Genomic DNA, 11,411 nt, shown 5'->3' with positions numbered 1-11,411 from the left:
AGCTCCTTCCCCACTGTTAAAGCAGGGACCACAGGCGGGCAGCTGGGGCCAGGGCGAGCTCCAGTGACCAGGGAGGAGGCTGAGGCTGCGGGGTGCAGCCCGAGCCGGCAGGTAGGTGCACGGAGCTGCACGGCCCTGAGGCTCCGTCTCGCCCTCGGTGAAGTGGGCACAAGGACCCTCAGGCTCCTGGCTGGTGTTGGGGCTGGAGGAGGTGGACGAACAAAGCAGGCTGAGGGCCCTGTGAGCGTGTCTGGTGCGCTGTCCGCAGTCAGTCCTGCGGCACCTGCTCGAGGGCTAGTGCTCTGGATTTCTTCCTCTTAAAGACCCCCCTTTCTGTTTTCCTCTCAATGTCTCCCCCCTCCTTCCTCTCCTCCCAGTGCCGCATTGTCCTCAGTGCCTCCCCGTCCTACACCTTGTCCCGCCCAGCACTGGGCCCTCCATCCCTTCCCAGGGCCCAGGGCCGGTGATGGGCAGCCTGGTTCCAGCCGCCGGGCAGTGAGTTATCAGCCCTGCAGGAACCCCCTTCCTGTCTTCCCTGAGGACGGCCAGACTTACGGCCGTGAGTCCGGACGGACTGCGCAGCCCACCAGGGGGCTCTCGAGAGGCTTACACCAGAGACACTGGGCCTGTGCAAGTCTGTTGTCCACTGTCCCCACACACGCGTGTGGCACCCGGCCACTCCCGCCTCTGCCCTGGGCAGTCCTTCCAGAACTTTCTGAGTCCTCACTTCCCACCTGAGCCCCCCGTCATCCCCACACAAGATGGGCTGTGTGCTGCTTCTCGCTGTGGTGCAGACGACGTGGCCCGGATGCCAAGCGACTCCACAGCCGTCCCGCCTCCCTCTGGCTTCCTTGGCTCCATCCTTGTCGATCCAGCCGCCATCCCGGTCACTTACTCAGGGCCCCTCTCCTGATTTCTCCCCGTCTGTCCTATTCCACGGTCACGTGTCATACGTAACTGGTTCAGGTGGATCTAGGACCCTGGGTGGGCTGCTCGGAAAGAGAACCCGCAGCCGCTGCCCTCCCTGGCTCCTCTCGACCTCCAAGGGTGCCGGCCGTCCTTGGCTCAGCTGGACCTGCGTCCAGTGTGTGTGAGTCGGGGGGAGGTCGGGGGCTGCTGCCTGTGCTCAGCAGGAAGGCATGTTGGATGAATTACGCTGTGCTGGTCCAGGGGCCCGGCTGTGAAGAGGGAACCTCACCTACCCATCTGTGCTGCCCGGGCTGGCAGACTAGCTCAATAGTCATTAACTGCTGGAAGTAGTTGTAATTACAGTCTGATGGCTGGGTAAGTGCCACACGCAGCCTTCCCATCTGCCCGTGGAAACTGCCGGCTCCGTGGGTCTCCCGGCTGGAGCTTGTACCTCCCCGAGCTGTAGCACCTGGGAGCCGAGCACTGTGGAAGGAAAGGCCAGGTGCCTTTTCACACGAGTCCCACGTCCTGGCTTGTAAGGCAGAGCAGTGCCGTCAGGCATCAGCTCTCACGGGAGCCTTTTGTCTCAGTATTTCTATCTTTAATGAGAGGTGGGGAGTTAGTGAGACAGACTCCCACATGTGCTCTGACCAGGATCCACCCGGCATGCCCACCAGGGGGTGATACTCTGCCCATCAGGGGCCCTTGCTCCATTGCAACCAGAGCCATTTTTTAGCACCTGAGGCAGAGGCCCTGGAGCCACCCTCAGCGCGCCCGGGGCAAACTTGCTGTAATCGAGCCATGGCTACAGGAGGGGAGGAGAGGAGAAAGAGAGGGAGAGAGAGAGAAGCGAAAGGGGAAGGGATGGGGAAGCAGATGGTTGCTTCTCCTGTGTGCCCTGATGAGGAATCGAACCCGGGACTTCCACATGTGAGGCTGACACTCTACCACTGAGCCAACCAGCCAAGGCCTCAGTCTGTATTTTTTAATAGCTCCCAAGCAGCTTCAGGCAGCTGTAAAAACATGTGACTGAGAGATGCCGGGGACCCTGCTTTCAATTATAGGTCAGTTGAGCCACCACCTTCCGGGCAGCAGCTGTGGGCTGTGCAAATGGCCCAGGCACTGAGTTCACATCCTGGAGAAACCACTGACCACCCCGTTGAGTTCAGGATCAAGTCCAAGGCCTCCACCGTCTGTTCCCCACCTGGACGTCCTGCATCGCTCCGGAGGGCAGCACTGCTTGCCCTTGATGGGAACCTCCCTCCTGGTCTTTGTTGGACATGTGCTTCCCTCCCTTGGACACCTTCCCTGGGCAGTTACCACCTGGCCTGCCCCATCGGCCCTTCCCCTGGTCCTGTGCCTGTGAGGTGACGTGCACCTGCTCCTAGCTCTGCAGGATGTGGCTCCTGAGGCTAGGGTCTGCGCCCCTGGCCCAGGGCAGGGAATGCACACAGCCAGACGGTTACGACACATTTGTGGAATGGAAGTAAACTCCCAGCCAGCACCCCAGCACTCACACGAGGAGCAAGATGAGGGTGTAAAACTAGCACTTGGGGTCCGTCTCTCCGTGCGAACCACAGACCTGGTATTTGCCACACAAGGCCTCTCCCCATCTAAGGCACACTAAATCGAATTTATGCCGTGGGATTGGAAGTTCTCAGCACGGTTAAGAAGGATGCTGGAGTAGCTTGGTTTATGCACTTATTTTTAATACAAAAACAATTTCCTCCAGTAGCTAACATGCCATATTGAAGGCTGTGACTCATTCTTTCAATTCTCAAATATACGTAACTACTTGGACCCTGATGAGAACCATTCACGACTCTCCCCACACACAATCCACGTCCTCCCTTCCATTCGTGGATGTCGTCAGAGGCCAAACAAAAAGTCTGCCAGAAACAGGCGCCTCTCTCCTGGCTCCCAGCCTAGCGCCCGAGCGCTGCTGCTTCTGATCGACTGAAGGGAGGGTCTTCAGGTTGAGAGGGCGTTTCAGTTTCTGCTTGGCTCGGCCGAGCTGCAGGCGTGGCTGCCACCCCCAGGGTCACCACACCTGGCACGTCTGAATCACCTCCTTCAAGGCCTTCAGCCCCTCCATGCTTCTGTCCTTCACAGCCAGGGCAAGGAGGACCGCTCGGTTACCAGCTTCTTGAGACACGAACGTCACCAGGTTCTTTGCGAAGACGTGGATGAGAGGCTGCTGGGGGGCAAAGGGAGGTCACGACTTCCTGCCTGTTCTTCCTTAATGCCTTCCCGTCTCCCCCAGGACCCCAAACCCAAGCCGGCTTCCCACACCACCCGAGACGTTCGACACGACAGTGTCTCAGAGTTCAGTGAGACGCGGAACACGCCGGTCATAAACACACCATCAGGGAGGCACCATGAAATTGACCTTCTTAGTGCTTCCTGATTCCTGTCTCTCCCGGCTGTCTCTAATCTGGGAGGATGACCCCCTCCCCCAAAAAGAACAAGTCTGCAGATGGGAGCTCTGTGGAGTGTCACGGAGGATCTTTCCGGAAGGGAGCACGGAGAGCCGGTCATTACTATGATGCATCACTACAGGGTCAAACTGAGGAGCAGACCCACATTACAAGATCAGCACCTCCACCGGCCTGCCGGATAAAACGCTGATCGGCTGGGAAGACCATCTGGAGAATGCCGTCGCGGGGGAGGGGAGGGACCCCTGACCGACACTCCCTCCTCATCTGTATGGGTCAAGTTACAGCCACAGCCCTGGCTTTGTTGTCTGCCTCATCATGGAGATGCCCTCCCAACCCCATTACCTCGTCCTGCCCCAGAAGGACCTTCGTAGTGAGCACAGGCTTGCTGATGTCACCGGTCACGTTGCTGGGCTCCAGGGAGACCAGGGTACCCATCTTCCCGAACTGGGTCACTACCACCAGGATGTGACTGCTGAAGGCGGAGCAGACCACCTGGGTGGGGACCCCGCACACCACTTCCGTCTTCTGTTTCGATGTCACCAAGGGTTTGCCTTCCATGGCGGGGGTCTCTGCAAAGGCACCTTTAGTTTATTATTATATAAGGCAGGAAGGAAGGGAGGGCGGTTGGGAGAAAGGGAGTAAATCGATCAGTGTCAGATACGTCTTGAGGCTCCAAAATAAGGATCTTGTGGCATAGAAACAGAAACACAGAAACACAGGTCAGCCAACTGGGAAGCAAGGGTCTGCCCGCCCACGCGGGCTTCCCCCGGACCTTTCTGGATGTGTCATTAGACACACACGTATAGATACCAATCCTGCCGGCAAGAAAGGGGGATGCCGACCGGCGCTTTTGCCCAGAGGCGGGTGCGGGGCCCCGTTCCCTGCCGCGGGCAGCACCTCCCACGCTCGCCCAGCCACTCTGCAGCACCGCGTGGCCCTCCCATTGATAGATACATAAATTCACCAGAACTTGCAACTGCTCTTTTGCTGCTCCACTTGTCTATCTGACCCCACCCTTGCTTACTTACTATCACCCCTGAAGCAGAAAAGTTCTAGGAAGCTGGTCGGCGGCCCCGAGGAGAAGCATTCCAAGAAGCCGCAGAAGGAAGCAAACCAGGGCTTTTGACTCAACACCCACTTGCTTGAGGACCCTCCTTTTAACCCCTGTAAGTTCATCTCCCTAGCTTGTACTGAGGCTCTTTTCCCCAGGAGAAGTGTCTGGCAGGGTTCCTTTCAATAAAGCCTGTTACTCTGGGCCCTGGCCGGTTGGCTCAGTGGTAGAGCGTCGGCCTGGCATGCAGGAGTCCCGGGTTCGATTCCCGGCCAGGGCACACAGGAGAAGCGCCCATCTGCTTCTCCACCCCTCCCCCTCTCCTTCCTCTCTGTCTCTCTCTTCCCCTCCCGCAGCCGAGGCTCCACTGGAGCAAGGATGGCCCGGGCGCTGCGGATGGCGACGCCCCAGATGGGCAGAGCATCACCCCCTGGTGGGCATGCCGGGTGGATCCCGGTCGGGCGCATGCGGGAGTCTGTCTGACTGCCTCCCCGTTTCCAACTTCAGAAAAATACAAAAAAAAAAAAAAAAAAAAAGCTTGTTACTCTGGTCTTTCGGACTCCCATGGATTCCAACACCCATCACACCGTCTCCCGTGATGCCGCCGCCACCAGCGCGGAAACAAGCCGGAGCGACCCGGGGCGTCTGGGGAAAACGAGCGGCCCCGCAGGGGAAGCAGCACCACCGCCAGGCCGGGCGGAGACCTGGGCCGCGGGGTAGAGGACGGCCGGGGCTGACCGCAGACACCCGCACTCGGTTCTACGCCGCGCTGGGGCTCACCTAGCTCGCCGCGCCCGGAAGTGACGCACACATAGGCGACGCGGGCCGGCTCTCCCCATAGACCCCCACCCCACAGCCCTTCCGGAAGTGCAACCTGCTCGGCTTCCGGTCCCCGGGCCGGGTCTTCCGGCCTCTGAGCAGCTGGGTTCCTCCCGTCGAGAAGAAGGTTCCTGATGGGGCGCCTGGGAACGCGGGAACGCAGTGCCGGGTGTTGGGGACAGGGCTGCAGTCCCCAACCGCGGCCTCGGCGCCAGGCCGTCCACGGCAGGCCCGCCCGCTTCTGCAGAGCCTCAGGCGCTCCGAGGAAAGCGAGCCGGACCGGAGTGGCCCTGCTAGGGAACGTCCAGGCCCCGGGCGCAGTTGTCGCGAGGGTTTTAGCAGAGCCAAGCTGACCACGTGCCGGGAGCTCGACCGCAGGGGCTGCGACAAGGACAGGGCGCAGCTTCTGTTCGACATTTGGGGTGCAGGAGGGGACGGCAAGGCGACTCTGGAGGACGGGGTACGGAAGAGGATGTGCAGGCCTGGCCCGTGGCTCAGCGGGCTCGAGCCTCCTTTCGTTACGCCAAGAATCTGGTTCCATCCCCGGTCAGGACACATGCAAAGAATCAAAGAATGAATGCATAAAATAGTGAAACAACACATCGGTGTTTCCTTCTCCCTAAAAATCAATAAGTAACCATTTCAAAATGAAAAAAAAAAAAAGGAGCATGGCTGCTATGTCAAAGGTGTGTTAACACTTATCTGCACAAACAACAGAGAGAACAGGGCTGCTTAAGGCAGAGTCAGGGCTCCGCAAGGCGCAGGCCTCTAGGGCGTGACAGCCGACCATGTCCTGCCCAGCTGGGATTTCATGATCAGTTGCCCGTAAAACCCCCTTTTTGTTGTTGTTGTTCACGAGGACTATCCCACGGGCTCAAGTGGGCCAGTGGGACTTAGAGCAGAGAAGCAAGTGGGGTCAGTGGGTTGGAAATTACCGAGAAGAAACATCAGGGTGGGGGGCGGGATGCTTGCTGATGGCCGGCCAAAGTGATCCAGACCACTGGGGGATGGTGATCAGCAGTGGAGGAGGGGGGCTTCTTGCAACATTGGAAAATGCAGAAACGACACAGGAATCTGAAAGAGGAGGCCTGCTAAGTAGAGTTCAGGGAGCCCTGCGTAGAGTGTGGTCTCAGAGAGAACCTTTGTCAGAGCCCTCTGCCCAAAGTGACACAGAGCTCTTGAGCCCTTCTTGCTGATGCTGGGATCTGTGCCCCCCAAAGCCCAGCTGGGTATCCTTTCATGCCCAAGGGAGTAGAAAGAATACCACTTAGTGTGTGCCTGGCATTGTTGTAAGTCAGGGATAGTCAACCGTTTTATACCTACCGCCCACTTTTGTACCTCTGTTAGTAGTAAAATTTTCTAACCGCCCACCAGTTCCACAGTAATGGTGATTTATAAAGTAGGGAAGTAACGTTACTTTATAAAATTTATAAAGCAGAGTTACAGCAAGTTAAAGCATATAATAATTACTTTATGTCAGATTTTCACTAAGTTTGGCAGAATAAATCTTTATAAAACAACTTACTATAGTTAAATCTATCTTTTTATTTATACTTTGGTTGCTCCACTACCGCCCACCATGAAAGCTGGAATGCCCACTAGTGGGCAGTAGGGACCAGGTTGACTACCACTGTTGTAAGTGCTTTACAGTCATTCATTTAATCTTTTTTTTTTTTCTGAAGCTGGAAATGGGGAGAGACAGTCAGACAGACTCCCACATGTGCCCGACCGGGATCCACCAGGCACGCCCACCAGGGGCGACGCTCTGCCCACCAGGGGGCGATGCTCTGCCCCTCCGGGGTGTTGCTCTGCCGCGACCAGAGCCACTCTAGCGCCTGGGGCAGAGGCCAAGGAGCCATCCCCAGTGCCCGGGCCATCTTTGCTCCAATGGAGCCTTGGCTGCGGGAGGGGAAGAGAGAGACAGAGAGGAAGGGGGGGGGGGTGGAGAAGCAAATGGGCGCTTCTCCTGTGTGCCCTGGCCGGGAATCAAACCTGGGTCCCCCGCACGCCAGGCCGACGCTCTACCACTGAGCCAACCGGCCAGGGCCCATTCATTTAATCTTAACCCCACTAAGTGGAGACATTTTAGAGACAGGATGTTCAGGTTCAGAGAACTTGCCCAAGGTCGCAAAGATGAGAAGAGCTGGATCTGGGCTTCAAACCTTTACCCTTAATCACTGGTCTTGTGTCACACATGCTCTGGTAAAGGGGGAGGGGTGACCAGGGCTGCCCTGTAGCAAGATGACTTCTGGTTCTTTCCCGGGACACCCCACCCCCAGAGTCTCCCACTGCCTGACATCCCTTTCTCCAAGTGTTACTGGCAGGGTGGGGGGTCTTTTGCTGATACCACAGCAACTTGGACCTGCAACTCTTCCTCAAGGGGTTAGCTCCCCTTCAAAAGCGCACTCTGAGAGGCCTTTCTGTCTAGTTTCCTGACGGCCCCATCAAAGCACATCCCCCTCACCCCTCACCCCAACCCCCAGCCCACAGCACCTATCCCCCTTAGGGAACCTTGGCAGCCCAGATATGTTTACTCATTTTTTTCTAATGACTTAACTCCTGTGCAACTCAAGTCAAGTCCAGTGAAGCATGCGCCTTCCAAAAACGGTTTCTGGTGGCTCAAAACACAAGGCACACATACAAAACATGATCAAAATAGACACGCCAATCAAGAGGAACCTTGTTTCTGGGCTTTTCTTGCATCCAGTTCAACAAGGAAGGACTCTGAACATCACGGTTCCAAGACTCAAAAAGAAGGAAGCGTATCATTTCTTCGGGGGTGTCACTTAAGTTTCTGTTGGTTCTAAATTGAAACACACAGCCACCCCCATGCCTCACACACACTGAAAGCAATTTGTCAGTGTCTTCCTTCTCCCTGTGAAACCTTCAAAAGTCTCATCCCCGCTTTTAGTCAACTGTTCCTTTGTTCTCTCTCTCTAGGCAAATAGAAACAAGGAATCTGACGACTCCCCCCAAAACCAACACTGAAATAACTCATCACTGTTATAAGATGGATGTGGAAGAACAAAGTGGCTGATGTTTTGCTGACATTGTTAAGCAAATATGTAAGTGCTTGTCATTTGGCTATTTTTTTTTTTTTTCGGGAGAGGAGTCTAGATCTTTGCTGAAGACTTGAGTGTGAAGGGAGCTAGAGGCGGGAAAGTTGTGGCTGAATGGCGGCCTGACGGGTGTGTGGGCAGAGTGTACGCAGCTGGCACCATGGAGCAGGACCCCCCCCACCTGCCCAGGGCTGTCCTCCAGGGCAAGGCTGTCACGGGGTTGGAAAGAAAGGTCCCTTAAGTGAATTCACTGAAAATGGGAACCGAACACAGCATCAATAGTAGGGCAAAAGAATATGAGAATTGCCTGACCAGACGGTGGCACAGTGGACAGAGCGTCGGACTGGGATACCGAGGACCCAGGTTTGAGACCCCGAGGTCGCCAGCTTGAGCACAGGCTCATCTGGTTTGAGCAAAGCTCACCAGCTTAAACCCAAGGTCGCTGGCTCGAGCAAGGGGTTACTCGGTCTGCTGAAGGCCCGCGGTCAAGGCACATATGAGAAAGCAATCAATGAACAACTAAGGTGTCACAACAAAAAACTAATGATTGATGCTTCTCATTTCTCTGTTCCTGTCTGTCCCTGTCTATCCCTCTCTCTGACTCTCTCTCTGTCTCTAAAAAAAAAAAAGATTGGTGGCTACATCATGGCAACAAGTATAACAATACACAGCTAAAAAAAATTTAGACCCTGGCCGGTTGGCTCAGTGGTAGAGTGTTGGCCTGGCGTGCAGGAGTCCTGCTCCTGGCCAGGGCACACAGGAGAAGCGCCCATCTGCTTCTCCACCCCTCCCCCTCTCCTTCCTCTCTCTCTCTCTCTCTCTCTCTTCCCCTCCCACAGCCAAGGCTCCATTGGAGCAAAGTTGGCCTGGGCGCTGAGGATGGCTCTGTGGCCTCTGCCTCAGGTGCTAGAATGGCTGTGGTTGCAACAGAGCAACGCCCCAGATGGGCAGAACATCGCCCTGTGGTGGGCATGCCGGGTGGATCCCGGTTGGGCGCATGAGGGAGTCTGACTGCCTCCCTGTTTCCAACTTCAGAAAAATACAAAAATAATAATAATAATAATAATAATACAAAAAAAATAAAAGAATGTGAGAATTTATCTTGAAAGAAAAAAATTTTTTTTAAAAATTTTTTAGTCAAGGAATTTGGGATGCTGAAGGTAATTATATGCTAATTTGTACAACCACCAAAGAGTTAATCAAGTGTTAATTGTGTAACTGGGAGTAAACATACTTATTACAGGTTTATTGATCTCCGTCTGACGAGCCATAAGATAGAGCTAAGTAAGAACGTAATCACAAAGTAAGCATATGAAAGGATTTCTGTAAAATGTTAAAACCCAGTTTATTTCTCTTATAACCATGATTTAGTATCACGGGTTTATTGACCACAGTTCCATATTCTGTAACAAATCAAAAGAGTGCAGTCAATCCTGTGCTTTCACCTCTGGCCAGGTTATGGCTGAAAGGCCTGTTCCCCTCCGGCTGATGCACAATGAGGGTTAACATCTGAGCAAGAAGAATAGTGTAAGAAGCCTTGGCCAGTTGGCTCAGTGGTAGAGCATCAGCCTGGTGTGTGGATGTCCCTGGGTTCGATTCCCAGTCATGGCACATAGGAGAAACGCCCATCTGCTTCTCCACCCCTTCCCCTCTCCATCTCTTTCTCTCTCTCTCACTCTCACCTTCAACAGCCATGGCTCTGTTGGAGCAAGCTAGCCCAGGGTGCTCCATGGCCTCGCCTTATGCACTAAAATAGCTTGGTTGCCGAGCACCAGCCTCAGATGGGCAGAGCATCGCCCCATAGGGGGCTTGCGGGGTGGATCCTGGTTGGGGCACATGCGGGAGTCTGTCTCTCTGCCTCCCTGCTCCTCACCTAAGAAAAAAAAAAAAAAGAATGAGCATGAGCAGGAGTCTCACCTCAACCCCCATTCTCCTCACTCCCACCACGCCAAGGACAACCTGACCATGGGAATGTGAGGGCACCTGTTACAGAGAACAGGACCCCTAGTTGATGAGTTGCTTGCTGGCTTCAGTTCTTGTAACAACAGAAAAGGCAGACGACGCCAGCCTTCAGCTGTGCCCGCTTCGGAAGACCTGCTGGGCCTTCACCCACTGAATCTGAACGAGCTGCGCCGAGGACCCTCAGCAAGGAACTCTCAGCTCCTCCTTTCGAAGCCTTTATTCTATTTTTTGTACATTCCCCCCTTCTTTCTCCTCCCTTGTAAAAACCCCTGCCCGCACCAAAGGGTAAGGTGGGTTTTGAGGACAAGGGTCTCCCCGTTTTCTCACGGGGGGGCCGGCATTTGGATCAGCCTCGTTCCCTCTCTCACCAGCCCCCAGCTCAGGAGTTTAACTTTCCTCCGTGACAGCCAGCCAGACCTGTGGGTCACCTTTCCGGGTACAGGCCGGGAGGGTCATAATTTTTTCCCAACAGATCGTGTGGTGGTGGCTTCACACGTCACCCTCCACGTTGTGTGTGACTTCCCCCCGGCTGCGTGGTCAACAGCATCGGTTTTGCTGACGTGTCCAAGGACCCAGTCCGTCCTCCCTGGAGTCTCTCTTCATCATCTGCTCCTCGGGTCACTCTGTGTGGAAGGGCCATCCTGTCGGCCGCCAGCCCTGTTGGCTCCCGCATTCTCAGCTGCTGCCTGTCCGGCACCGCCTGGCCCTCCCGCACCCGCATGTGACTGTGGGCTCCACCCGAGCATCCCGCAGCATGACACCCCTGGGCTCCCCGAGTCACGCATCTTATGTGAGGTTTACCACCGGACTTTGCAGGTGACGTGCCCTGGACTCTGGGACTCCAGGCCTTTCGCCGTGGGGTGTGGGTGTGTGAGGTGCCGGGGCGGCACCCAGAGGCTATCTGAGGAGGACCCTATCGTGGAAACGGTCAGCTTGGTAGTGCAGCTCCGCGTAGTGACGATTTCTGTTTTCCCAGCCACCTCACGATGCAGGCAGCCGGGCAACGGAAACGTCCTGGACAAGAAGGACCTGCTGGGGAGGGGCGAGGGTCTTCCAGTGGGTCAGTCAGACCTGTTTGGACCTCACCTCGTGCTTTGGGGCAACTTGCCCGTTGGCCTCTGTTGTGCCCGCCCCACGGGACGGGGCGAGTGGTCACTGGAACTTGCACGACTG

At 55.7% G+C, this 11,411-nt stretch overlaps 1 protein-coding gene and 1 long non-coding RNA gene across 5 annotated transcripts; one reads left to right on the top strand and one right to left on the bottom strand.

Annotated features, from left to right (window-relative positions):
• Positions 1 to 2,597: 2,597 nt before the first annotated feature.
• On the bottom strand, positions 2,598 to 5,203 carry PSMG3 (proteasome assembly chaperone 3). Of its 4 annotated transcripts, none has more exons than XM_066344289.1 (3): positions 4,944 to 5,203; positions 3,690 to 3,928; positions 2,598 to 3,106 (listed from the first exon to the last, which is right to left on the bottom strand). In XM_066344289.1, exons 1-3 carry the CDS (start codon positions 4,978 to 4,980, stop codon positions 2,951 to 2,953), a joined length of 432 nt encoding a protein of 143 aa, XP_066200386.1. In that variant the 5' UTR covers positions 4,981 to 5,203; the 3' UTR covers positions 2,598 to 2,950. The 4 variants fall into 4 exon arrangements, with proteins under 4 accessions (XP_066200386.1, XP_066200387.1, XP_066200388.1 ...); XM_066344290.1 differs by having other exon boundaries at positions 2,598 to 3,103; XM_066344291.1 differs by having other exon boundaries at positions 3,690 to 3,916.
• Positions 5,204 to 5,346: 143 nt separating this feature from the next.
• LOC136377465 (uncharacterized) lies at positions 5,347 to 11,113 on the top strand. The gene is made up of 3 exons (XR_010746306.1): positions 5,347 to 5,677; positions 8,158 to 8,282; positions 10,711 to 11,113. It is a non-coding gene; the product is annotated as an uncharacterized lncRNA (long non-coding RNA).
• Positions 11,114 to 11,411: the final 298 nt, after the last annotated feature.

This window comes from Saccopteryx leptura, chromosome 6 (genome assembly GCF_036850995.1).
Source record: "Saccopteryx leptura isolate mSacLep1 chromosome 6, mSacLep1_pri_phased_curated, whole genome shotgun sequence".
NCBI classification, from domain to species: domain Eukaryota; kingdom Metazoa; phylum Chordata; class Mammalia; order Chiroptera; family Emballonuridae; genus Saccopteryx; species Saccopteryx leptura.
Note: the sequence above shows the minus strand (reverse complement) of the source record. Positions and strands in the feature narration are given on the sequence as shown.